Below are 27880 nucleotides of genomic sequence, written 5' to 3' on the forward strand. Positions count from 1 at the left end.
TATGGAAATGTTTGACTGTTCTTCCAGAAGCGCATTTGTGAGGTCAGGTACTGATGCTGGACAAGAAGGCCTGGCTCACAGTCTCGGCTCTAATTCATCCCAAAGGTGTTCTGTTGGGTTGAGGTCAGGACTCTGTGCAGGCCAGTCAAGTTCCTCCACCCAAAACTCGCTCATCCATGTCTTTATGGACCTTGCTTTGTGCACTGGTCCAAATCATTTGGTCAAGGAGGGATTATGGTGTGGGGTTGTTTTTCAGAAGTTGGGTTTGGCCCCTTAGTTCCAGTGAAGGGAACCCATAAGGCGTCAGCATACCAAGACATTTTGGACAATTTCATGCTTCCAGCTTTGTGGGAACAGTTTGGGGATGGCCCCTTCCTGTTCCAACATGACTGCTCACCAGTGCACAAAGCAAGGTCCATAAAGACATGGATGAGCGAGTTTGGGGTGGAGGAATTTGACTGGTCTGCACAGAGTCCTGACCTCAACCAGATAGAACACCTTTGGGATGAATTAGAGCGGAGACTGTGAGCCAGGTCGTCTCTCAAACATCAGTGCCTGACCTCACAAATGCACTTCTGGAAGAACGGTCAAACATTCCCATAGACACTCCTAAACCTTGTGGACAGCCTTTCCAGAAGAGTTGAAGCTGTTATAGCTGCAAAGGGTGGACCAACTCAATATTGAACCCTACAGACTAAGACTGGGATGCCATTAAAGTTCATGTGTGTGTAAAGGCAGGCGTCCCAATACTTTTGACAATATAGTGCATATCGGAATATTCATTTTTAGTGGTAATAACGCCAGGGATAGTTGATCCAGTGAATATCCTATTGACTCCTGGGGGATCAGGAAGGAATTTTTTACCCCCTACTGGAGCAAATTGGATCATACTTACATTTTGCTTGCCTTCCTCTTGATCAATTATGGGTATAGGATAGTGTATATGGAGGTTTTCTATTTGTATTTTTTTTTCTTAGTTGAAATAGATCGACTAATGTCTTTTTTTTTTTTTCAACCTGACTATGTATCTTTTTTTTTAAATATTAAAAATATTATTTCTCGCTGGTTACCATGGACTTTTCAAGAGTCTGCACAGATAGAGCAGGAAAAGGTGGAGAATGCGGGCGTACATTAAACTGTTATAGTACAAGGTGTGAAGAGGTAGTAATAAGCAGAATGGTCCTCTAATACGGTATCTTTATAAACTTCCCCATATTGGGTATTTTTAGTCTCTTTATCGTTGTGTTGTCTACCTCCGATCCATCTTCTTCACCATCACATACCACGATCACCCGGCACCCCCTAACCACTAACACCCCCATCTATCCAGCCGCAAGACTGCCGAAGGTTTCATACGTACTGACATCAGATCAATTTCAGCTGATTGTGCTTGCTGTGTTGCTTATGCTTATATCTTCCGTATTGTGATTGTATTTTACTCTAATCTCTCCAAAGGGTTTTATTACAGCAGAAAGTATTTCTCAGCAGTTCCTATTCTCCATATACTGCCTGTTACAGGATAACTACTGCTATATAATATGTTAGGAAAGCATTCAAAGAGAGGTGTTAGATCTTCTATTCTGAATATCCAGTGTTTAATATTGGTGTAAAAGACCGTCTCATTAATCTGGCTTCTTCAGTGAGGCGTCTCACATATACCAGAACACCCCCAAAAAGCCCAACTACTATACAAGAAGCAGTAAGAGCAGCACAAGAATTGTCGAAGACTCCAAGTAATATTTTATTTGATAATATATATATATATATATATATATATATATATATATATATATATATATATATATACACTGTGTATATATATATATATATATATATATATATATATATATATATATATATATTCATTTTAAAAGTCCAACACATTCCAGGGGGTTCAGAAATTCCCCCTACATTGGGGCTTATGTATTGTATGATCTGCTCAAAGTGCATTGATTTTATATATATATATATATATATATATATATATATATATATATATATATATATATATAGTAGAGATCGACCGATTATTGGCAACACTGATATATCGGGGGCCGATATGCACTTTCCCCGATATATTAGAATCGGCCCCTGAGGTTACCGATATTGCCGATATTTCGGAAAGTGCTTGTACCTGAGTGATGCCTGCAGCTAGAGGCATCACCCCGGTACCGGCGTCCATAGCCGACGGTCGGCTGTCTTGTAATCGATGCGGCTGAGAAGCCACTCAGCTGTCATTCCAAGGAGCGGGAGGGGACGTCCCCCCCCTCCCGCCGCCTTCAGCGGCTTGCCTGGGTCTCCCATCCCACCGGGAGACCCGGGCATCCTACCTCCATGGCCGCCGAAGAGAAGACCCGATCAAAGCCACGTTCAGCTCTGATCAGGTCTCCATCTGAGAAGCCGCTCGGCTGTCATTCCAAGGAGCGGGAGGGGACGTTCCCCCCCCCCTCCCGCCACCTTTCACTGCTCACCCTGGTCTCCTGTCCCACCGGGGGACCCGGGCATTCTACCTCCATGGCCGCCGAAGAGAAGACCCGATCAAAGCCACATTCAGCTCTGATCAGGTCTCCATCTGAGAAACCGCTCGGCTGTCATTCCAAGGAGCGGGAGGGGACGTCCCCCCCCCCCCCTCTCCCGCCACCTTTGACGGCTCACCCTGGTCTCCTGTCCCACCGGGAGACCCAGGCATCCTGCCTTCACCGCCGCCGTCTGACCCGGGTCTCCATTTCTTTGAATTTGGCGCCGCCGCGTACCTGGAAGTGATGTCATGACATACATCACTTCCGGGTACTGGAGGCGCCGATTTAAAAAAAACTTACAGCATTCAAAACAGCCAAACTTGGTGTTTTGAATGCTTTAAGTGCAGAGGAGGGGTTTGGGGTCTTTTAGACCCCCAGATCCCTCCACCACAGTACCTGTAGACATTAAAAAAAAAAAAAATGACCGAAAATATCGGCCGATACCGATATCCGATGACCAAAATATCGGTATCGGCGGTGGAAAAAAACGATATCGGTCGATCACTAGTATATAGTCCTGTACAGGCTACCTGAAAGTTCTGGCCTGCCCCGATGGATTGATATTTAAGAACAGGCCAGTAACTTTATTTATTTTGTTGGGAGCCATGGTCCTCCTGACAATTAGTAAATAGTCCCTTTCCTGTCCCCAGGCCCCCTGCTGAACTAATGGACATTAGATTGTAAGCTTCTTGAGGGTGGGAACTGATGTGAATGTACTATATATATATATATATAGTGCTGTGTAAATTGACAGCGCTATATAAGTACCTGTAATGAATAAATATGGCCTGGGCCCAGTACAGGAGAGTGGTTGCACCCCCTTTATGATTAACCCTGTATACACACTATACTGAGATACATGGAGGCGGGGTCTATAATGTGCAGGATCATAGAGAAGAATTTACAGATAGTCACAGACCCCATCTTCCTGTATCCGAAGTGCATCGGCAGGCTAAAGCTGCTGTCTTGGTCATCAAGTCCCCCAAGTCATTGCAGTGTCTAAGGCTGTAATTTAGCATTTCTAATCCTGCCAGTACTGGCTTACATTCATACCTGTGCAATGCTTACTTAGCTTGTTTAACAGCCCCAAAATACTAGATAATTGCAATTATCCTTTAATTTTCATGGATTATATAGTGAGAGCTGCCAAGTTGATAATTTAGTCTAGTTTAGCAGAGTTCCAGACTGTAGTAGAATACTGCCCTCCTGTGGCAGAAGGACAGAATGACAGCATTCAGAACTAGGTAGATGTCAAGTCTAGGCAAAATCTTCTAAGGATAAAACCCGCTAAGGGATGCGTTATGCTGGAGGCGATGCGCATTTTACAGCATATTCCAACACTGCGCAGTGCATCAGCTAAGTAAAAAATATATATTTTATAAGATGCATAAGGAAAATTTACTAAAACTGGAGCACACAGAATCTGGTGCAGCTGTGCATAGTAACCAATCAGCTTCTAACTTCAGCTTGTTTAATTAAGCTTTGCCGATAAAACCTGGAAGCTGATTGGTTACTATGCACAGTTGCACTAGGTTCTGTGTGCTCAGGCTTCAGTAAATTACCCCCATAGTGTTTTGCTTGGTACACGGTGGAGGACTGGTCCAGGTGGCAGGGGGACAATTGCCCCCTGGGCCGCTCTGATGCCCTGTAAAAAGGCTGCACCGCTTCTGCCACAGACATGCCCAAAGGATTCCTGGTGAAGAGAAGTAAAAATTCCCCACCACTAACCTACTGAGTGTGGGATGAAGACAAGGACAGAGTGCAGGCCTCCCCCCCAGCATGGATGCTGTAAACTGTGTCTGAGGCTGGTTTCATGCCCCACTGGAGACTCTCCTCCCCTGGCCAGCCCTAAGTTTGGCCAGTGAATAGAGAGTACCGGGAGTGGAGCTTCAGTCTCGAATGGGGGTCAGGACGACAGTAAGAGGGAGAGTGGGGGGGGGGGGGGGCGAGTCGCTGCACCATGGGCCTCTGGTTTGTATTTCCCCCTGGGTCAAAAAATTGCCAGTCAGTCCCTCTAGGTACATGTGCTTATATTGAAATTCTTGGTTCTGTGTGTGGTCACGCCTTCTTTTTAGTATATTATAGCAATGAAGCAGAATGAATTCCTGCTGTATGATGGAGAAGGTGAGCACAGACACAGGGAGGAGATTTACTAAAACTGGAGAGTGCAAAATCTGGTGCAGCTGTGCATGATAGCCAATCAGCTTCTAACTCAGTGTTTCTCATCTCCTCAGGGCACACCAACAGATGGAGATGGAGACTAGAATACTGCAATCACTGAGCAGCAAATGGTATCACCTGGGATGTATTTCAGTTTTCTTGCAAACCTGGCCTGTTAGGCCCCTTTCACACATGCGGACCGTTCAGATCCACCTGTTCATTTTTTTTGGCGGATCTGAACGGTCCCCCCATGCATTCCTGTGGGGCATCGGATGTCAGCGGAGACATGTCCGCTGACATCCGACCCGATCCGATCCGTCAAATCTGGACAGATGAAAACCCTATTTTCCATCCGTCCAGCGGATCGGATGGGATCGGATGAGAACGGACCGACGGTCCGTTCCCATCCGATTTCCCCCATAGAGATGCATGGGGAACTGACAGCTGTGTCTCCGCACACAGCACAGAGACACAGCTGTCATCCTTCTGCTCAGCGGGGGATCGGCGGCTCGATCCCCCGCTGAGAAAAGTGGAGTCCGTTTGACGGACATAGTGTGTGAAAGGAGCCTTAGTGTGCCCTGAGGACCGGAGTTGAGAAACACTGTTCTAACTTCAGTTTGTTCAATTAAGTTTTGACAATAAAATCTGGAAGCTGATTGGTTTCTATTAGGGATCAACTGATTATCGGCAATGCCGATATAATGGGGGCCGATATGCACGTTCCCCGATATATTGGAATCGCCCCCCGTTACCGATATTGCCTTTATTTAGGGAAAGTCCTTGTACTGGAGTGATGGCTGCAGCTAGAGGCATCACCCCGGTACCGGCATCCATAGCCGACGGTCGGCTGTCTTGTAATGGTAATCGATGCAGCTGAGAAGCCGCTCGGCTGTCATTACAGGGAGGGGACGTCCCCCTCCCACCGCCTTCCGCGCCTCGCCCGGGTCTCCCGTCCCACCGGGAGACCCGCCTGGGCATCCTACCTTCACGGCCAACAAAGGGAAGACCCGATCAAAGCCGCATTCAGCTCTGATCGGGTCTCCATGTAAAAACCCGGAATTGATGTCATGACATCACTTCCGGGTATTCAGCGCCAGATTAAAAAAAATGACAGCATTCAAAACAGCCAAACTTGGCGTTTTGAAAGCTTTTGAGTGTAGAGGAGGGGTTTGGGGTCTTTTAGACTCCCAGATCCCTCCACAACTGTACCTGTGAAAAATAAACAAAAAAAATTTTTTTTTTTAAGTGTCCGAAAATATCGGCCGATCCCGATATCCGATGACCAAAATATCGGTATCAGCCCTAAAAAAACTATATCGGTCGATCACTAGTTTCTATGCAGAGCTGCACCAGGTTTTGCACTCTCCAGTTTTAGTAAATCCACCTCCATAGTGTGTGAGGGTGTCAGGTCTCAGTATTAGATGGTAGAAAAGATTTGTTATAATTAGTGATATTAGAAGAACGAACAAACATTTTTTTAATTCAGCAAAAGCGTTCTTTGAACTCCTTCTCACCCGTGTCTGTTGTCTCCCGCAGGCGGTCTCCAGATCGAGAACAGCGAAGAATCCGACCAGGGGAAGTACGAATGTGTGGCCACCAACAGCGCCGGGACGCGCTACTCCGCCCCAGCCAACCTCTACGTGCGTGGTAAGAACTCCTCCCCCATCGGTTCTGGCGACTCACCTTCATGGGCCACACCCCCCTTCAGCGACCATCTTTACCAGACCACAGCGCACCGAGAGACGGAAGGCTTCAATCCGGCGCTGAGCAGTGTGCTTTCCCGGCTGAGTGTCATTGCGGTGTGAGTGCGAGGCTTGCGTCGTGGCTGCCAGTGCGCGGATAAAGCTTTGAGGAGTATTCCGCGCTCTGTGCAGCAGCTGCGCGCCGGTCTCTGGTGTATGGGATGCCATATGCTTTGTCTTCTGTCGTGATGGTTCATGTTTAATGAGAATTAATGTGATTTCTGAATCGACTGAAAGAATTCCCACATTTATTTTCCTGATTATCCAGAGAGCGGAGACGCTGCTCATATCGCTTTTCACCGTCTCATTCTGGGTTTGCTTCCATCCTCGGTCAGAGAGCTGCACACTTGGAGACACGCAGGAAAATGGACCTGGGTCTAAAATCATAGAAGAATTTTACTATGTGGCTTCTGCTCAGACATCTTCTGATCACTGCGGCAAATCCAACCCCCTTAGAGCTGCCGGGATTTTGTAGCCAGAAAGTAATTCTGATCAGAAGGATTTAGCCTTTTTTTATATTTGGTTTTCCCCTTTCGCTAGTAGAAGTCAACTTACAGGAAAGGAGGCTGCAGGAGACTGCTAGAAACTGGGGGCATGGTACAGGTGTGGTAGAAGGCTGAAGACATGCTGCAGGAGACTGCTAGAGACTGGGACATGGTACAGGTGTCGTAGAAGGCTGAAGACATGCTGCAGGAGACTGCTAGAGACTGGGGACATAGTACAGGTGTGGTAAGAAGGCTGGAGACATGCTACAGGAGACTGCTAGAGACTAGGGACATGGTACAGGTGTGGTAGAAGGCTGGAGACATGCTGTAGGAGACTGCTAGAGACTGGGGACATGGTACAGGTGTGGTAGAAGGCTGGAGGCATACCGCAGGAGACTGCTAGAGACTGGGGATATGGTACAGGTGTGGTAAAAGACTGGAGACATACCGCAGGAGACTGCTAGAGACTGGGGACATGGTACAGGTGTGGTAGAAGGCTGGAGACATGCTGCAGGAGACTGCTAGAGACTGGGACATGGTACAGGTGTGGTAGAAGGCTGGAGACATGCTGCAGGAGACTTCTAGAGACTGGGAAATGGTGCAGGTGTGGTAGAAGGTTTGTGATATGCTGCAGGAGACTTCGAGACTGGGGACATGGTACAGGTGTGGTAGAAGGCTGGAGGCATACTGCAGGAGACTGCTAGAGACTGGGGACATAGTACAGGTGTGGTAGAATGCTGGAGGCATACTGCAGGAGACTGCTAGAGACTGGGAACATGGTACAGGTGTGGTGGAAGACTGGAGACATACCGCAGGAGACTGCTAGAGACTGGGGACATGGTACAGGTGTGGTGGAAGACTGGAGACATACCGCAGGAGACTGCTAGAGACTGGGGACATGGTACAGGTGTGGTAGAAGGCTGGAGGCGTGCTGCAGGAGACTGCTAGAGACTGGGGACATGGTACAGGTGTGGTAGAAGGCTGGAGGCGTGCTGCAGGAGACTGCTAGAGACTGGAGATATGGTACAGGTGTGGTAGAAGGCTGTAGACATGCTGCAGGAGACTGGGGGGAGAGAGAGAGGGGTAGGTTATTATCTAATGAAGAGTACAAACACCTCTGTCAGTGTTATATTTCAGGAGGGGTTTGGCACTGAAAGGTGGTGACAAAGCCTCTAGTGTTAGTGTGAGGACAGGGCAGTGTGTGAGACATAGGAAAGGTGAGTGGGGGTTCGCCGCAAGGTGTGCTCAGACACAGACATTATCTGAGGATCACACATCATTTATCTCACCTATTTATTCTACAACAAGGCAGTCCTAATGTCCTCATATAGGAAGAGATACATATGTAGGACAGTCTGTGTTTTTATTTATCAGTGCAGTCAGCCCTCTGGGTGGTGGGGGAGGGGAATGGGGGGTATTATCCCAGGAATTCAGCATACATAATGTGAACTGATACATAAATAACACGTCTCGCTGACACTGATTCCGTGACTCACTACTAGTTTTGTTTCTCTCTTACACAAACAAGTGATCATTTGATGGAAAGTGCCTGAAACCTAAAATGTTTCCAAGGTCGCCTCCTGTGGGTCAGGGCAGGTATTACAGGACATTCAGCCCCCTACATGCAGTGTACAGCTCTCTGGCAAAGAGATGAGTCAATACAAACCCACACCTGTCTGTCTCCTCTCCAAACTGCTGCTCTGTATTTCTCTTTTCTGGATTCCTTTCTTCATGTCACTCTCTTTATATCTCCCTCTCCATCTCTTTCCTATTACCCCCTGTCTCTTTTTTATCTATTTTTTTTATTATTTATTTATTTTATGCTCACTATATCTCTTTATTACTCCTGTCTACTCCCCGTCTCTCCATCACCTCTATCTCTCTTTTATCTCTCGCTTAAAGTTTCTGTATCTCTCTTATCTTCCTCTCTATCCATTCCTTTCTTTCTCTTTTTCTCTCTTTGTATCTTTTTCTCTCTTTGTATCTATTTCTCTCTCTCTCTCTCTCTCTCTCTCTCTCTCTCTCTCTCTCTCTCTCTCTCTGTTTCTCTGTTTCTCTCTCTCTCTCTCTCTGTATCTCTTTCTCTCTCTCTCCGTTTCTTTTTCTCTCTCTCTCCGTTTCTCTTTCTCTCTCTCCGTATCTCTTTTTCTCTCTGTGTCTTTCTCCCTCTCTCTGTATCTTTCTCTCTCTCTCTCTCTCTCCGTATCTTTCTCTCTCTCTCTCCGTATCCTTCTCTCTCTCTCTCTCCGTATCTTTCTCTCTCTCTCTCTCTCCCTTTCTCGCTCTGCCTTGCTCCATATCTCTCTCCTTTTCTCTCTCTCTATTTCGTTCTCTCTCTGTATCTCTTTCTCTATCTATTTCTCTCTCTCTCTCTCTGTATCTTTCTCTCTCTCTCTCTCTCTCTCTCTCTCTCTGTATCTTTCTCTCTCTCTCTCTCTCTCTGTATCTTTCTCTCTCTCTCTCTGTATCTTTCTCTCTCTCTCTCTCTCTTTCTCTCTCTCTCTCTATCTTTCTCTCTCTATCTTTCTCTCTCTCTCTATCTTTCTCTCTCTCTCTTTCTCCATATCTTTCTCTCTCTCTCCATATCTCTCTCTCGCACTCCGTATGTCTCTTTTTCTCTGTATCTCTTTCTCTTTCTCTCTCCATATCTCTTTCTCTCTCTCTCCTCTCCCGATCTCTTGCGCTCTCTCTCTCCCTCCCTCCCCCATCTCTCTCTCTCCCCATATCTCTATATCTCTCTCCATATCTCTCTATCTTCCTCTTTCCATATCTCTCGATCTCTCAGTATCTCTTTCTCTCTCTCTGTATCTCTATCTCTCTCCCTCTCCCTGTATCTTTCTCTTTCTTTCCATATCTCCTTCTGTCTCCATCTCTCTCTTTCTGTCTCTCTCTGTATCTTTCGCTCTCCATATTTTTTTCTCTTTATATCTTTCTCTCAATTTCTCCTTCACCCTGCATTCTTTTTCTTTCTCTCTCTCTCTCTCTCTCTCTCTCCTGCTCTGTTCCTCCATCAATGTATCTCTTTCATGTCAATCTCTCCATGTATCTCCCAATTTTTTTTTGTCTCTCTCCTCTTTTCTCCCTCCCACCATCCCTTTCTCCTTTTCTCACTCTGGCCGTATCTCTCTCTATAGCTGTCTTTCTCCCTCCCTGTTACTTTTTCCATCTTTTTTTTCTTCAGCTATTTTATTTTGTATCTCTTTAGTATCTCTTCATCCCTCTCTTTGTTCCTCTGCATACCCCCTTTCGTTTCTCCTCATCTTTTTCTCTCTCTGAATATCTTTCTATTCAGTTCTGTGTCTCTCCCTTTCCCTCTCTTTCTCCATATCAGTCTCTCTGTATCTCTAGGTCTCTTTTTCAGTCTCTCTCCCCCTTAGGCTGTGTCTGTTCTTCTCTCTCCATCTTTTTTCTCTATCGCTCCCTTTTCTCTTCAGCTCTGTTTCTCTTTCCCTCTCCTTCTCTCTCTATTCCTCTTTCTCATTCAGTTTCTTTGGCGTCATCCCTCTCTCTCTCTCTTTCTCTTATTCACTTTCTCCAGTGTCATCCCTCTCTCTCTCAGTATCTCTTCCTCTCTCTGTCATCCTTTCTTTCTTGTTCTGTCCCTCCTTCATGTGAACATAACACCCCGCTATGAGTGTCTCCTTTCCTGGCTGTTGGTATGGATGTGTATGTACTGTGATCTGTACGTCATGTTTGTCCTGTGTGTTTGATATGTGGGTTCCGGCATAATCGCCCATCAGCTCCTTATACAGTTTCTGTTGGGAACTCCTGGTGAAGGCTCTGCTCATAAGTTCCCAGCTCCACCCACTTGCTGCGGCTTTGACCCGTCCAATTGGCTGTGCAGTGGCTGAAGATTCAGAAACTCGCCATTGAAGTCCTCTGAAAATATAAGGAGCTAGGGGGTGAATCAACTTAACTAAAGTACAGTATTTAGTTTGGGCGAACTAAGATTGCCGGTATGCTGGAAAAGACGGCGTCCTCGCAGCTTGCACTGGATTGGCCATGATGCTTGGTGTGTGACACGTGTGTTGATGCTTGTACACATGCAGTTTGCTGTTTTTACTCTCTCTATGTTTCTCCTTGTCTCTCTACTTCCTCGTCATCCTCATCGCACCGCCATACAATCAATCCTCCATCTCTCAGATCAGCGAGAAGGTTGGTCCCTTTCACTTCTTATCCAGATAGAGATTGGCACGTCTGGTAACTCCCTTCCCACCCCCCTTTGGAGAACAGCAGAGGCGGGCTCAGGACAGAGCTCCTCCCCTGCAGAACCTGCTTATCCCCTGCCTGCCATAATTCCTGCAAGTCTTCCTCCTAAGTGCACGCTGGACAGTGCATGGTGCCCTCCTGCCTCCCTATCACCTCCTCTTCTTGTGGGCCCCGAGCCTGTTCTCTTTAGACCCTATGATTCTTCTACAGTTATGGAATTCCTTTTCTCCCACAGGTTTTTCCTACCATTTCCATTATATAAAATCACCTATTCATATTTTGTTGTCTTCTGTCAAAAAAAATACAGTTCCCATATAGTGCTTTGAATTCATCTTGCATGCTTCATCATTAAAACTCATAATCCCTGATCCATCAAGCTGCACTTGTAGTAAGGCATGCTAAAGTGCCCTCAATGTTCTCTATCATTTTAGCATGCCGTAAGCACTGTTCATACACCGTCATTGTTGGTGCAGCTTGATGCATTGGGGCTGAAGACATTTTAAATGAAAATTGCTGGAGATGAACAAATCTTAGAGTGGCGATTAACATGCAGTTTAGCAAAGGAAATGCATTACTAGATTGGAAATGTTACCTGATATGCTGTACAGATCATCGGCATGCAATTAATCCGTATATTGGTGTGTATAGGTATATGTGCAGTCTGGGCAATAAGCAAGTTGGTTTTATAGCCAAACGCTGACCATGCATTGTAAAAATCTGATTGGTCAGTTCCACAAAAGTTATCAGATCCATGATAGGTGGAGCATCATTAAACAAAGCTTTTTCCTCATATTGAATTGTAAAATTGGTTGAACTAGATCAGGGGTCTCCAAACTTTCTAAACAAAGGGCCAGGTTACTGTACTTCATACTTGAGGGGGGGCTGGAATGTGGCCAGTGGGAGCAGTAATTGTTTTGGCGACAACGGGAGAAAACAGTGCGTCTTTGGCATTGCCCCATCCTTGGTGTCAGTGGGAAGAATTGTGCCCCATCATTGGTATTAGTGGGGGGAATAGTGCCCCATCATTGGTATTAGTGGAAGGAATAGTGCCCCATCATTGGTATTAGTGGGAGACATAGTGCCCCATTGTTGGTGTCAGTGGGAGGAATAGTGCTCCATTGTTGGTGTCAGTGGGAGGAATAGTGTCCCATCATTGGTATTAGTGGGAGGAATAGTGCCCCGTCATTGGTATTAGTGGGAGGAATAGTGTCCCATGGTTGGTATTAGTGGGAGGAATAGTACCCCATTGTTGGTATTAGTGGGAGGAATAGTGCCCCATCGTTGGTGTCAGTGGGAGGAATAGTGCCCCATCGTTGGTGTCAATGTGAGAAATATTGCCTTGTCGATGTCAGTAACAGGAATTAAACCCAATTGTCGGTGTCAGTGGGAGGAATGGTGTCTTGCTTCGGTGGGAGGAAGAGCGCCCCAAGGGCCTGAATAAAGGCAAGCAAAGGGTCATATCTGGCCCTCAGACAGCAGTTTGGAGACCGCTGAACTAGATAATCAAAATCATTTTATTGCCCTAATATCAAGAGACATAGGAACTTCTCTAATTATTGCTGTAAGTATGACATAATGGAGGAGACAGGTGGAAAACTCAACTCCTCCTGCATCTGAAATATCACTTTTGGGTGGATTCGATAGCCATCTAGACCTGAGTTTCCCTTTAGGTCCTCGTATTCTGCACAAACCGTGCACAGCCAGTCTAATTGGTAAAGTTTGTCACAGGTGGCCAGTAACACGCTACTGTCGTGAATAAGCTTGGCCTCCTCTATCACACTCCTGTGCCTCCAGCATTCCACGCGCCAGGCAGCGGCGGTCCCAGCGGAGGGGGTCTTTATTTGTTTAGTAGCGGATAACGACACGTTCACCACCACCCCTTCCGCTGTTTTCCTAGAAGCCGCTCCGGATCACCCAGGCATTTAATTATTGCTCTGCTACGCTGCAAGGTCATATATTAAAGAGTTCTTTTATCTGTGTACCGCCGATCCGCTCGCTGTCCTCCCTCCCCTCTGTGCTATTTTCATCTGAGAAAATTTCCCTGAGCGAATGCAAATTGCAGAGTGTGCCTGCCCCTTGTGAACCCCCGGCATGCGATCATCTGAGCACCAAAGCCGGGGGTCCAATAATGATACACAGAGGGCCCCAGTTCTGACCGCCTGTGCCAAATAATTTAGCTTAGAAGTTAGACGTGAAATGGAATCCAAAAACAGGCAGGGACTCGTCTGTAACATGTCAGCGGTGACAGTCACGGGAAAAGCTCAGACTCATTGAAGTGGATCCCCCACCATCGCTTTGTCTCCGCTGATCCAACGATGGCACGTAACTGTGACGCTTTGGGTAGCAAAGTGCCAGGAGGAAGAACTCTTTGCTGGCTGTCGCAATACAATTTTTTGCTCCTAAGGATCCTCCAGATCTATTTCTATCGAGTTTCCACATCCACCAATGTGTCCAATTTGCCAAGCATCTACCAAATTTGGCCAAAAGTCTAACTGTCATGTCTACGTTAGCCTATTGGACACCCCATTCCAAAACCATGGCTTTTTTTAAGGATTTGCCCCCTTTGTCGCTGTAACAGCCTCAAATCTTCTGGGAAAACTTTCCGCAAGATTTTGGAGTGTTTCTGTGGGAATTTGTGCCCAATTGTGGGGTCAGGTACTGATTTTTGGATGAGAAGACCTGGCTCCCAATCAGCATTTCAATTTATCACACCAAGGTTCTCAACACCGAACTGGTTAAACCTTGTTGGTTTGGAACTGTCTTAGTAAACACCTGATTGCCACACCTATAGGGGCTTATTGGAGATCCCACTCCCAGAAATATGGAGTTACCCCTCTCCTCCCTTTTTGGCTATAACTTCCTACAGTCTTCTGGGAAGACTTTCCTTAAGATTTTGTAGGGTGTCTGTGGGAATTTGTGCCCTTCTGTGAGGTCAGGTACTGATTTTGGATGAGAAGAACTGGCTCTCAATTGGCATTCCAGGGCTCGGTGCAGGACACTCGAGTTCCTCCCACACTAATCTGATCAAGCCATATCTTTATGGAGCTGGCTTTGTACACAGTGGACAGTCATGCTGAAACAGAAAAGGGTCTTCACCAAACTGTTACCACAAGTATGGAAGAGCACAATTGTCTACAATGTTTTTGTATACTGTAGTAGGCAAAAATGCCTGCACTTATTGGGAGGGTTGTCCACATACCTTTTGGGCCAGAGGCGTAACTAGAACTTTTAGGGCCCCACTGCAAGAAACCATGAAGGCCCCCCCCGGGCCCCCCGCTGGGGCCCTTCCCTTCAAGCCTGGGGCTCTTACCACCTATCCTGGGGCCCTTTTACTCTCGTTGCGGGGCCCTTTCACAAGTTCTGCAGTGGGCCTCCTTCCTGCCATCTTGGGGCCTCCCCACAGTGGTGGAATGCCAGGGCCTGGTTGCAAGTGTGACCTTTGCGATCCTGGTGCCGGATGTATGGATTCCAATGGGGTTTTTTTTTTTTTGAAGCACGTGATTAAAGCCAGATGCTCTAATAGGCTTCAAATAAGGGTGGGCTCGGGGCGCAGAGCAGTGCGCCCTGAGCCCACCTAGTTGTGTGACAATAGCGAACGAATATTCACTTTTGCGACACTGATTCTTCTCCCAATCAGGAAGCGGGTTCTAAACCCTATTTCCCAATTGGTCGAAAGAAGAAGGCATCCTATTGGTCAAGAAGGAGGGAGGAGACGGCCGTCGAGTGGGAACATGGAGTGTATAAAATTAAATAAGTGCGCAGGATCAGTAGTGTGAATAGCTGCAACCTTCGAACCAAATGGTGATAAAATTGTGTAGAAAAGAAATCAGGTGCGCTAAAATTCACTGGTGTCACAAATCAGGAAAAGGTGTGACACTATAATGAGTGTCCCCCATATACCTGTGATGTGTTTCCAAAATTGATGTGCATTTGAACGGGTGTACAGTAAATACTATGCACCCTGGTGCATATACTTGGGTGTGTTATGGTGAATAGGTGATGATAAATGGATAATGTAATACCAACATAAACCAACAAAGTGCACAAGTAATTCAAAGAAAAAGTGTCCAATATTTCAATGGTTACCACCTCAGTGTATAGTCCATATACATATAAAAGTGCATAAAGTCCCAATCGTCCCCTCACTGGCTAAAGTAAAATCCACTCTGTGGGTTCCTCTAGATCCGTGGGGTGCAGATGGGTTCCACCACCTTTGTGGGGATTAGCCCCTTACCATAGAGAAAAGAGGTTAAGGACGGATAATCAGCCCAGTAGTGTCTTGGGAATTCAGGGAGGTCACCGTGAAATATTCAGATAGTAAGTGTGGCCTCTTACCGGATCGCTCAAACCAAAGATCAGGTCTCACTGATCTTTCGGTGTCTCAACCCAATCCCGGTCCACTCTTGTTCTGGGTGTTACTCTCCGCACAGATGAGGGCTTCCACGTGTATCTCACAGAAACAGAATCAGACCATAGCGCAGTACCTTTGACAATTTATTAAAACAAAAGTATCCAGTGCACTTACAGTTAGATGTTAACTAATGGACACAGGAAACCGATACCGATATTGGAGAGGCCGTGGCCGCCTGCAGTGCGGTCCTCGGCAACTTGCAATGACGATGCGGCGCTCCTCTGATTTTACTTTAGCCTGTGAGGGGACGATTGGGACTTTATGCACTTTTATATGTATATGGACTATACACTGAGGTGGTAACCATTGAAATATTGGACACTTTTTCTTTGAATTACTTGTGCACTTGTTGGTTTATGTTGGTATCACATTATCCATTTATCATCACCTATTCACCATAACACACCCAAGTATATGCACCAGGGTGCATAGTATTTACTGTACACCCGTTCAAGTGCACATCAATTTTGGGAACATGGAGACTGAGGGGGAAGCCCGCAGCTGCCTGTTAGTCCCGCGGAGCAAGGTAAGTAAACTGGCATGGGGGGGGGGGATATGGTGGTGTGGGCTGGAGGGATTGGGGGGTGTCAAACTAATGTCTGCCGACCCCCCCCCCCCCCCCGACTGACTGCAGCATCGCCGTAAACTTGCCGAATCATGTCAAACGTCTGTGTTCTTGCTGTCCATGATGGAATAGCAGACGTGGTAAGGCACACGGTCAGAATAGCACCAGTTGCACAGCTCCCAATGTACACCAGACAAAGTTTTTTTTGGCACACTGACTTATGAAGGTCGAAGCTCCCTGTGATTTTGCGTGCAGCCTGGTGCTGCCATCTGTTGGTGTGTTACATAACTAGTCTCAAAACTTTTTGATACCACCTCGTATGTAAGCCATAGATAAAGAGGATTTCAACAAAATAATTTAGCCATGGAAACAATGATTTTAATATTTTCCAAAACTAGCCTCTAATTTCTATGCAATATCGCAAGGAGTAAAAGGCTTTAAAAACTTCCTCTTTGCTGCCTGAAATGGCTTGGTTTATTAACAAAGCTATGTGATCACCTGACCTGCTGATCAGTTGCTTTTTTGACAGCTGCCACAGTATTTTGTTGTTAATAAACTCCATGTTCACCTAGAAAGAAATACTTTCCTTAAAGTGTAACTCTACTTTTGTTGAGAAAAAAACATTCCCCTCTGGGTGATCTCTGTACATTGCAGGGATTATAACAAACTTTGTTGCAGATTCCTACCTTTTCTTATTCTGAAGAAATTATTTCTCTGTCGCTCATTGACAGACGTAGTCTTCTTGATTCACAAGAACTGGGTTATGTTGTCTCCGCAGGAGTAGGACTAGGCAGAAAAGAAAAAACGTTCTGGCTCCACCCTAGGGGCAGTCCCAGAGGGTATATCCTCCCTCTCTCTGCTACAAGGCATCAGTTTTTTTCTGTCTAGTCAGGAGTTCCATTTTCGCAGGACATCAGCGGTTTCTACGCTTTTCCGTAGAAGAGAACCACTATCAGTTTGTGGCGTTACCTTTCGGTCTCGCCACGGCTCCTCGGGTCTTCACAAAGGTGTTGGCCCCAATGTTGGCACTACTGCGCCAAAGAGGCATATCGATTCTAAGTTACCTAGACGATCTCCTGCTTCATGCAGAGTCTCCTCAGACCCTGCAACAAAACATAGAAATTACTATAATTTCTTTACAGGAATTCGGGTGGCTGGTGAACCAGCAAAAGTCATTTCTGGTTCCCACCCAGAGGCTCAAATATCTGGGTCTAATTCTAGACACAGTCAGGACAAGAGTTTTCCTTCCGGTAGGGAAACTCCGGAAGATTAAATCAGCAGTCCAGTTGTTACTATCCAACAGCTGGTCTTCTCTTCGAACTTGCGTGAGGGTTCTGGGGTTGATGGTGGCTTCCTTCGAAGCAGTCCCATTTGCCCAGTCCCATACCCGAATTCTTCAGCAAGAGATTCTTCTCAGATGGAATCGGAATCCGGAATCCCTGGACAATCGGATCCGATTGAGCAAACAGACCAGAGAGTCTCTGGTCTGGTGGCTTCGGTCTCCGATGCTCAGCCAGGGAAAGTCATTTCTGCCAATATATTGGACGATAGTGACCACGGATGCCAGTCTATCCGGATGGGCAGGAATTCTCGGTCAGTTATCTGTCCAGGGACTTTGGTCCCCGGAAGAATCCAGGTTGCCGATAAATGTATTGGAACTGAGAGCGATCAGACTTTGTCTGATTCACTGGACCGAGCAGCTCCAGGGCAGCCCGGTTCGGATCCAGTCGGACAACGCCACGGCCGTGGCTTATGTCAATCACCAGGGGGGCACCAAGAGTGTCCGAGCGGCCAAGGAAGTGGCTTGCATTCTTCGCTGGGCGGAATCTATTAAGGGTCGGGAGCCCCCGTTCCCTGTTAAGGCGCACTCCACTCGGGCACTTAGTGCGTCATGGGCCTTTCGCCATCAGGCGTCAGTGGTCCAGGTGTGCAAGGCGGCTACCTGGTCGTCGGTGCATACCTTTACAAAACATTATAAAGTTGATGTAATGGCATCGTCTGATGCCTCGTTTGGCCGCAAGGTTTTGCAGGCCGCCATTTGAGGAGACCAGTGGTCTACCTCGAGGGTTTTTTTCCGTTGGAATTTTTATTTGAGTCTCATTCTTTGTTTATAATGAGCCTTTAAAACTTCTAGTTTGGCACCGGTTGGGCCTTCTAGATTGGATTTTGATTTCTGTCAATCCCACCCCTCATTTGTGGCACTGCTTCTGGATGTCCCAGTTCTTGTGAATCAAGAAGACTACGTCTGTCAATGAGCGACAGAGAAAATCGGATTTTTGTAAGATCTTACCGTAAAATCCTTTTCTCTTAGCTCATTGACAGACGTAGTACCCGCCCCTCTATCATTGAGTTGGGTTGGGTTAAATTCTCTGTTGCTGCTTTGTGACAGAACTGATGCCTTGTAGCAGAGAGAGGGAGGATATACCCTCTGGGACTGCCCCTAGGGTGGAGCCAGAACGTTTTTTCTTTTCTGCCTAGTCCTACTCCTGCGGAGACAACATAACCCAGTTCTTGTGAATCAAGAAGACTACGTCTGTCAATGAGCTAAGAGAAAAGGATTTTACGGTAAGATCTTACAAAAATCCGATTTTTTTGTTCCTCTGTGCTGAGTGAGTCTAATGGGAGTGCTTTCATAATTATCTATCAGCTGTGGCAGCTGCAGGACTCTAATGAGGAAATCTGCTGGGCCTGCATCCCTTTAGACGTGTTCCTATTGGGAGTATCTCACCAAAAATGACATTTATGTTGCAGGGGATGCCAGAAACCTGACTTGTATTTTAGGCAGACTTCTGGGAAAATTGGTGAGCCAATCACACAAGCAGGAAATGATGTTTCTGGGGGTGTGGTCAGTACACATTCTGTGTAAAGAACAGCTCCAAGCGGCCATATTGCATTGCATTTTCAGAAAAATTACAACAGCTACAGATTGAAAAGGAAAGGTATTTTTAATAATATTCAATTACAATATGATTTGTCTCGCAATTGTATACGCTATATTGTTTTTTCTTTATTTGCTATTTATTTTCCTTTAAAGAAGGTCTAAGTCCAGAATAGTAGGAAAGGAGCTTCTGTAACCCTCAGAAGCCATTTAAAGTGGCTTCTCCTATGGGCATGATCTGGGCAGGGACACCCAGAAAGTGGATGCGATCCGGGCAGGGACACCCAGAAAGTGGATGCGATCCGGGCAGGGACACCCAGAAAGTGGATGCGATCCGGGCAGGGACACCCAGAAAGTGGATGCGATCCGGGCAGGGACACCCAGAAAGTGGATGCGATCCGGGCAGGGACACCCAGAAAGTGGATGCGATCCGGGCAGGGACACCAAGAAAGTGAATGCGATCCGGGCAGGGACACCAAGAAAGTGAAAGTGATCCGTGCAGGGACACCCAGAAAGTGGGCATGATCTGGGCAGAGGCACCCAGGAAGTGAATGTGATCTGGGCAGGGACACCCAGAAAGTGGGTGTTATCCGGGCAGGGATACCCAGAAAGTTGGCATGATCCGGGCAGGGACATTCAGAAAGTGGGCATGATCTGTGCAGGGACACCCATAAAGTGAATGTGACCTGGGCAGGGACACCCAGAAAGTGGATGTGACCTGGGCAGGGCCAGGGACACCCAGAAAGTGTATGTGACCTGGGCAGGGACACCCAGAAAGTGAATGTGACCTGGGCAGGGACACCCAGAAAGTGAATGTGACCTGGGCAGGGACAACCAGAAAGTGGATGTAATCTGGGCAGGGACACCCAGAAAGTGAATGTGACCCGGCCAGGGACACCCAGAAAGTGAATGTGACCTGGGCAGGGACACACAGAAAGTGGATGTGACCTAGGCAGGGACACCCAGCAAGTGGATGTGACCTGGGCAGGAACACCCAGCAAGTGGATGTGACCTGGGCAGGGACACCCAGAAAGTGGATGTGACCTGGACAGGGACACCCAGAAAGTGAATGTGACCTGGACAGGGACACCCAGAAAGTGGATGTGGTCTGGGCAGGCCCACCCAGTAAGTGGGCATGATCTGGGCAGGCACACCCAGAAAGTGGATGTAATCTGGGCAGGGACACCCAGAAAGTGAATGTGACCCGGCCAGGGACACCCAGAAAGTGAATGTGACCTGGGCAGGGACACACAGAAAGTGGATGTGACCTAGGCAGGGACACCCAGCAAGTGGATGTGACCTGGGCAGGGACACCCAGCAAGTGGATGTGACCTGGGCAGGGACACCCAGAAAGTGGATGTGACCTGGACAGGGACACCCAGAAAGTGAATGTGACCTGGACAGGGACACCCAGAAAGTGGATGTGGTCTGGGCAGGCCCACCCAGTAAGTGGGCATGATCTGGGCAGGCACACCCAGAAAGTGGATGTGGTCTGGGCAGGGACACCCAGAAAGTGGATGTGATCTGGGCAGGGACACCCAGAAAGTGGATGTGATCTGGGCAGGGACACCCAGAAAGTGGATGTGACCTAGGCAGGGACACCCAGAAAGTGGATGTGGTCTGGGCAGAGACACCCAGAAAGTGGATGTGACTTGGGCAGGGACACCCAGAAAGTGGATGTGACCTAGGCAGGGACACCCAGAAAGCAAATGTGACCTGGACAGGGACACCCAGAAAGTGGGCATGATCTGGGCAGGGACACCCAGAAAGTGGGCGTGACCTGGGTGGGAATTTCCAGAAGGTGGGTATGTTAAGTGTGGGCTATGGCCAGGGGTAACTGGGAGGACTATGTTGGCAAGTATGCACTTTAAAAGCATAGACGGGGAGAGAGATGAAATGCGCACAAATTTTAATTTAAATTTCAGTCCTTCAGAGCTGTCAGGCTAAATTCTAAATATTTTTAAGTTTCAATAAGTCGGTTTTCTTTTTTTTTTCACTTTCACAGATGGTGAACTGCGCTTTTTCCAAGTTTATTGCCTTTTTTCCAAGTAACTTTTTGCAAATCTCCTCCAGGTGTTGACCTGCTAACGTCAGTTTCCGGAACGCCGCGTCTGCGAAATGAGTCGCGGAGGGACTGACTGGCAGAATATGTTAAACTTCAGCTTTAAGCCATCACCGTGTTTTTCAGCACAGGAGATAATCGCCGGTGATTGACGCTCGGCTGGCTGGCTGACACGGAATCGCCGTCCCCGCTCTGACCAGCCGGCCGGGGCTCCTCTTAATGCTCTTGTTATGAATATCATTTCCATGCCGGAGCATTAATGTCCCACGAGGATTCAGCATTTTTCTTTTGTCGTCCATTATCCGCGCTGCTTCTGTCCTCTAAACTGTCCCAGCGAGCTCAGTGCCAAGCCAAGCACAGCACATTGACTGTGTTGCAATAGTTACTTTAGAGTCAATTAATGCCACATTTTGCTGGGTATACCTACCTCCGCAGTCTGCCTTTATGGTCTGCTTGCTCAGCCCGCGCCTCTTTGACATTGCTCATTGTCGACAGGATTAATACCAACTTGTCAACGGCATATTGTAACAAAGAGAGCGAAATCTTCACACTATGAATGCATGGCGGCCAGAAAAATGGAAACCGTGCCTTTGCAGCAGAACTGGACCTACCTTTGTCATTTGCAACTGAACAGAGACATGAAACATGTAGGTGTACACAGATTTCTGAGAATGGGCTTAAATTAGTTGATTTACTTAAAGGCAAAGAGACTGTGTACTTTTGCAAGTGTAGTTGCTCTAGAGCAGTGGTCTCCAAGCTGGGGCCCAGGGGCCAAATGCAGCCCTTCACTTGCCCTTCTCTGGCTCTTGGGGCACTATTCCTCCCATTGGCACCAACGATGGGGCAATATTTCTTCCACTGACATCAATGTTGGAGCACCATGCCTCTCACAGACATCAATAGGTTACTATTCCTCCCACTGACACCAACAATGAAGCACTATTCCTTCCACTAACACCAACAACGGGGCACTATTCCTCCCACTAACACCAACAATGGGGCACTATTCCTCCCACTAACACCAACAATGGGGCACTATTCCTCCCACTAACACCAACAATGGGGCACTATTCCTCCCACTAACATCAACAATGAGGCACTATTCCTTCCACTAACATCAACAATGGGGCACTATTCCTTCCACTAACATCAACAATGAGGCACTATTCCTTCCACTAACATCAACAATGGGGCACTATTCCTTCCACTAACATCAACAATGGGGCACTATTCCTTCCACTGACACCAACGATGGAGCAATATTTCTTCCACTGACATCAACAATGGGGCAATATTTCTTCCACTGACATCAACAATGGGGCACTATTCCTTCCACTAACATCAACAATGGGGCACTATTCCTTCCACTAACACCAACGATGGGCCAATATTTCTTCCACTGACATCAACAATGGGGGAATATTTCTTCCACTGACATCAACAATGGGGCACTATTCCTCCCACTGACACCAACGATGGGACAGTATTTCTTCCACTGACATCAATGTTGAAGCACTATTTCTCCCACTGACACTAATGATGGGGCACTATTCCTCCCACTAACACCGATGGGGCAATATTTCTTCCACTGACATCAATGTTGGAACACTATTTCTCCCAACAACACCAATGATGGGGCACTATTCCTTCCACTGACATCAATGATGGGGCACTATTCCTCAAACTCATACCAATGGTGGGGCACTATTCCTCAAACTCATACCAATGGTGGGGCACTATTCCTTCCACTGACACCAATGGTGGGGCACTATTCCTCAAACTCATACCAATGGTGGGTCATTATTCCTCCCACTGACACCAGTGACATGGTACCACTCCGTCCACCTATTCCACCTACAATTCCTCCCACTGACAGCAATAATGGGACACTATTCATTCCACTGACACCAATGATGGGGTACTATTCCTTCCACTGACAGCAATGATCGGGCACTATTCCTTATATATTTTATATACGATCATCTGTCCCGTATATAGAATACATCCCTTTTATATACGATCATCTATCCCTTATATGGACTATATCCTTTTCTAAACAATCATCTATCCATCCCGTATATAGAATACAGTGAAACCTTGGTTTGGGAGCATAATTTGTTCCGGAAACATCCTTGTAATCCAAAGCACTTGTATATCAAAGCAAATTTCCCCATAAGAAATAATGGAAACTCAGATGATTCGTTCCACAATCATTTATTCATAAATCCTTCAGTTTATAGTCCAAATAAAAAGATTATAGCAGTGTGATAGGTTGTGTGACCAAAAAAAAATGTCCATCTGCAAATGGTGCCTCCACAGGGGGATTAGAAGCAAAATCCAGTAGGAGCTACAAAGTATAAAAGAGAAGGGAGGCGCCTCTAAGTGTAGCAATATAGTAACATTTAATAAAGGTTCAACATTTAGCAACTCACATGGTTGATGATTAGAAGAGACACATCTAAGTATGCAGGCATCTGGGGTAAAGCTGTCCACGTAGACCGTCCTCCTCACCGTCAGCTCTCACCGCTGTCAGTCTGCAATCGTGACCGGGAAGATTACCCTGCAGTGGAGCGATCTGAAAGCGAAGCTTGAAGCGCTCGTGGAGCGCAGCGTGGAAGCGTTGACATTAATGGTGGTGAGGAGGATGATCTATGTTGACAGCTTTACACCGGATGCCTGCATACTTAGATGTGCCTTTTAATCATCAACCATGTGAGTTGTTAAATATTAAACCTTCATAAAAAGTAACCATATTTCTACACTTAGAAGCGCCTCTCTTCTCTTTTATACTCAGTTGTGACATGACGCTATCAAGACATCGCTTGTTTATCAAGTCAAAATTTATTTAAAAATTTTGCTTGCCTTGTAAAATGCTCTCAAACCAAATTACTCTCAATCCAAGCTTATATATCCCTTTATATACGATCATCTAGCTATCTATCCCATATATAGAATATATTGTTTTATATATGATCACCTATCTATCCCATATAAAAAATATATCCTTTTATATACAATCATCTATCTATCCCATATGTAGAATATATCCTTTTATATACAATCACCCAATGCTTTAAGTGGGCCGGTATGCACTGGTACTCAGTACCGCCACTCCCAAATATGGCTCTTGAGCATACCGCCACCTCTCCGTGCGCCTTAGCGTACCAGTACGCTCATTTTGGACATCTGCGCCCTCAATTGCCCCCCCCCCCCCAAGAATATTTCCCACTCCAGAGCCAGACCAGTCACCACCAGTGAGTCCCCCTGCTCCGGAGTCCCAGCCCAGACCGGGGGGGGGGGGTGCTCTGTGGGGACCCTGATGTGGGGTGGGGGGAGAAAAAATTTATAGGCTATAATAGAGTACCGGCACCTCTTTTGGGCCACTTAAAGCACTGCAATCACCTATCTATCCCATATATAGAATATATCCTCTTGTATACAATCACCTATCTATCCCATATATAGAATATATCCTTTTATATACAATCACCTATCTATCCCATATATAGAATATATCCTCTTATATACAATCACCTATCTATCCCATATATAGAATATATCCTCTTATATACAATCACCTATCTATCCCATATATAGAATATATCCTCTTATATACAATCACCTATCTATCCCATATATAGAATATATCCTCTTGTATACAATCACCTATCTATCCCATATATAGAATATATCCTTTTATATACAATCACCTATCTATCCCATATATAGAATATATCCTCTTATATACGATTATCTATCCATCCCATATATAGAATGTATATAAAAGGATATAATCACCTATCTATCCCATATATAGAATATATCCTTTTATATATGATCATCTATCTATCTATCTATCTATCCATCTCATATATAGAATATATACTTTTATATATGATCACCTATCTATCCCATATATAGAATATACCCTTTTATATACAATCACCTATCTATCCCATATATAGAATATATCCTTTTATATACAATCACCTATCTATCCCATATATAGAATATATCCTTTTATATACGATCATCTATCCCATATATAGAATATATCCTTTTATATATGATCATCTATCCATCCCATATATAGAATATATCCTTTTATATATGATCACCTATCTATCCCATATATAGAATATATCCTTTTATATATGATCATCTATCCATCCCATATATAGAATATATCCTTTTATATATGATCAGACTATGACAGAAGTTATGAATTTATTGTACCACCATTGCCTGCCTATCGCCCCCCGGGTTACCCACATCTTTGCTTTAGTAGCTCCAATCATTTGAATCTTTTTTTGCAGAAAACGTAGATTGTTCTAGTAAGAAATACAATCGCAGCCCCCTTCACTGAGCAGTCACTTTACAAAAGCTCTTTCCTAAGTGGCATCCGTGAAGAGGCCTATTAGCTCTCTTGGCTCCGGGTCCCTCCGTTCCTTCCTGTGGATGATGTGAGATGAATGAAAGGAGATGCCACCATTTGGGGGGGAGGTTATCGGCCTGGCACCGTCTCCGGGGATGGATGGGGGTGATATTGGGTAGCCAGTTAATGCAGTGAGGTCACCGCACGGTGCAACGTGAGAGCCTCTTGGCGATTTGGACATCTCTGATCGTGGCATGGGGAAAACGTATCAAAGCTTCTGTTGCACCGCAGGCTGTAACTGCACGCTAATGCCTCCTGAATTATTCAGCGGCCTTCGTTCTTCCTCCTCCTTCTCCTGTGCCTCGTGCCAGCCTAACCTCCTCTTGGGGAGGGAAGCTGCGGTCACAGGAGGGTCTCAGCATGCTCTATCACCTTACTGCGGAGTCTGGATCTCCTGACCGCGGCTGCTCTGGCTCAGCACTTTTTGGAGTGCAGTAATTGCTTTGAGCGTTTTTCGTTTATGCGCCTGCCAACTGTCCTTGCTTTTCATCACCGATCGACTTCAGAAAAATTGAAATCTTTTTTTTTTTTGTGGAATATTACATTCAGTGTTATTTTCTCTTTGTGTTATCGTGACATTTGCATTTTTATTTTGAACCCGGCAATTTTACATGCAAATAAAAAGAAAGCTAAAGTAGAACTTTAGGCAAAACATTTTTTTTTTCATTTTGGATAGAGTAAGGGAGGGTTATAACCCCTGTAAAGGTTTATTTTTTCCCCGCTTTGTCCCATTAGGAAGATTTACCTTCACTTCCTGTCTATAGCCAAAACAGGAAGTGAGAGGAAATCCCTGCAAATTAGGGGAATCTCTTGGGGACCCCCCAGGTCACCAGAACTAGGGTCCCCATTGGAAGATTTCTCCTCTTGTTACTTTTCTGGGGACAACCCAAAATCTGTGATTTTCTTTCATGTTCAATGAAGATGGTAAACAGGGTTACACTTCATAATGGCGACACATACTGCAAAAAAAAAAAAAAACTGACAGGGGTTCTAATCCCTCTCTTTTTTTTGCCCTCTTTGTCCCATTAGGAAGACTTACCTTCACTTCCGGTCCTATAGCCAAAACAGGAAGTGAGAGGAAATCCCTGCAAATTAGGGACTCTCTTGGGGACCTCCCCAGGTCACCAGGACTAGGGTCCCCATTGGAAGATTTCCCCCTATTAATTTTTGGGGACAACCCAAAATCTGGGATTTTCTTTCACTTTCAATGAAGATGGTAAACAGGGTTACGCTTCATAATGGGAACACATACTGCAATAAAAACTGACAGGGGTTCTAATCCCTCTTTGTCCCATCAGGAAGATTTATCTTCACTTCCGGTCCCATAGCCAAAACAGGAAGTGAGAGGAAATCCCTGCAAATTAAGGGAATCTCTTGGGGACCGGCCCCCCCGCCCCCCCCCCAGGTCACCAGAACTAGGGTCCCCATTGGAAGATTTCCCCCCTATTACTTTTTGGGGACAACCCAAAATCTGGGCTTTTCTTTCAGTTTCCATGATGATGGTAAACAGGGTTACACTCCATAATGGGGACACTTCTAATCCCTCTCCCTCCCTACTTAAGTTTTGCCTTAAGTTATATTTTAAAGTGGTTGTAAAGTCAGAAGGTTTTTTTTTTTTTTTTTTTTCTTAAAGGGCAACTCTACTTTCATGGGGAAAAAAGTCAGCAAATAAAGAAAAAACAATATAGCGTATACAATTGCAACACAAATCATATTGTAATTGAATGTTATTAAAAATTACCTTTCCTTTTCACTCTGCAGCTGTTGTAAATTTCTGGAAATGCAATGCAATATGGCCGCCTGGAGCTGTTCTGTATACAGAATGTATACTGACCACACCCCAGAAACATCATTTCCTGCTTGTGTGATTGGTATTGTTTTTTTCTCTCGTCCATTGACAGACGCAGCCTCCATCTTCATTAGCTGAATGGGTTATGCTCCTCCCTGCATGAGTATTCCAGGCAGGAAAAATGTAAATGTACACGCCCACGGGGCCGTCCCCACAGGCATAACGCACACACCCTCTGCTCAGCAAACCAGTTTGTTTCTGCCTAGAGAAGGAGACCTTATTTGGTCCACAGGGATAAAGTGGTTCTCTGACCTAATCCGTCTTTTCTCCCTAAGGTGGTGTCGGACTTTCATCTTAATGAAGACATCGTGTTGCCTTCCTTATGTCCTAAGCCTAAGCATCCCAAAGAATTTGCCTTGCACTCTTTGGATGTGGTTTGGGCGATAAGAGTTTGTCTGATGGTTACTGAGTCCTTAGAAGATCGGACTCTCTCTTTGTCCTTACTGACGGTCCTCACAAAGGTTTGGCTGCGTCCGCTGCGACCATTTCGAAGTGGATCAGGCAGACGGTTGTTCAGGCTTATTCACTCAAGGGTCAGGTTCCTCCTTTCCCTGTGAAGGCTCAT

General features: G+C 46.0%; 1 protein-coding gene across 7 annotated transcripts in view; it reads left to right on the forward strand.

Moving 5' to 3' along the window:
* Window positions 1–27880, forward strand: part of PTPRF (protein tyrosine phosphatase receptor type F) — a 486553-nt gene that overhangs the window by 359866 nt on the left and 98807 nt on the right. For all 7 annotated transcript variants that reach the window (XM_082265004.1, XM_082265006.1, XM_082265005.1 and 4 more), the window contains one exon: window positions 6216–6326. In XM_082265004.1, the coding sequence (XP_082121130.1) occupies window positions 6216–6326 (111 nt within the window). The remainder of the gene's footprint in view (window positions 1–6215; window positions 6327–27880) is intronic.

The sequence above is a fragment of the Pelophylax lessonae genome (assembly GCF_965119305.1).
Source record: "Pelophylax lessonae genome assembly, chromosome: 8".
NCBI lineage: Eukaryota > Metazoa > Chordata > Amphibia > Anura > Ranidae > Pelophylax > Pelophylax lessonae.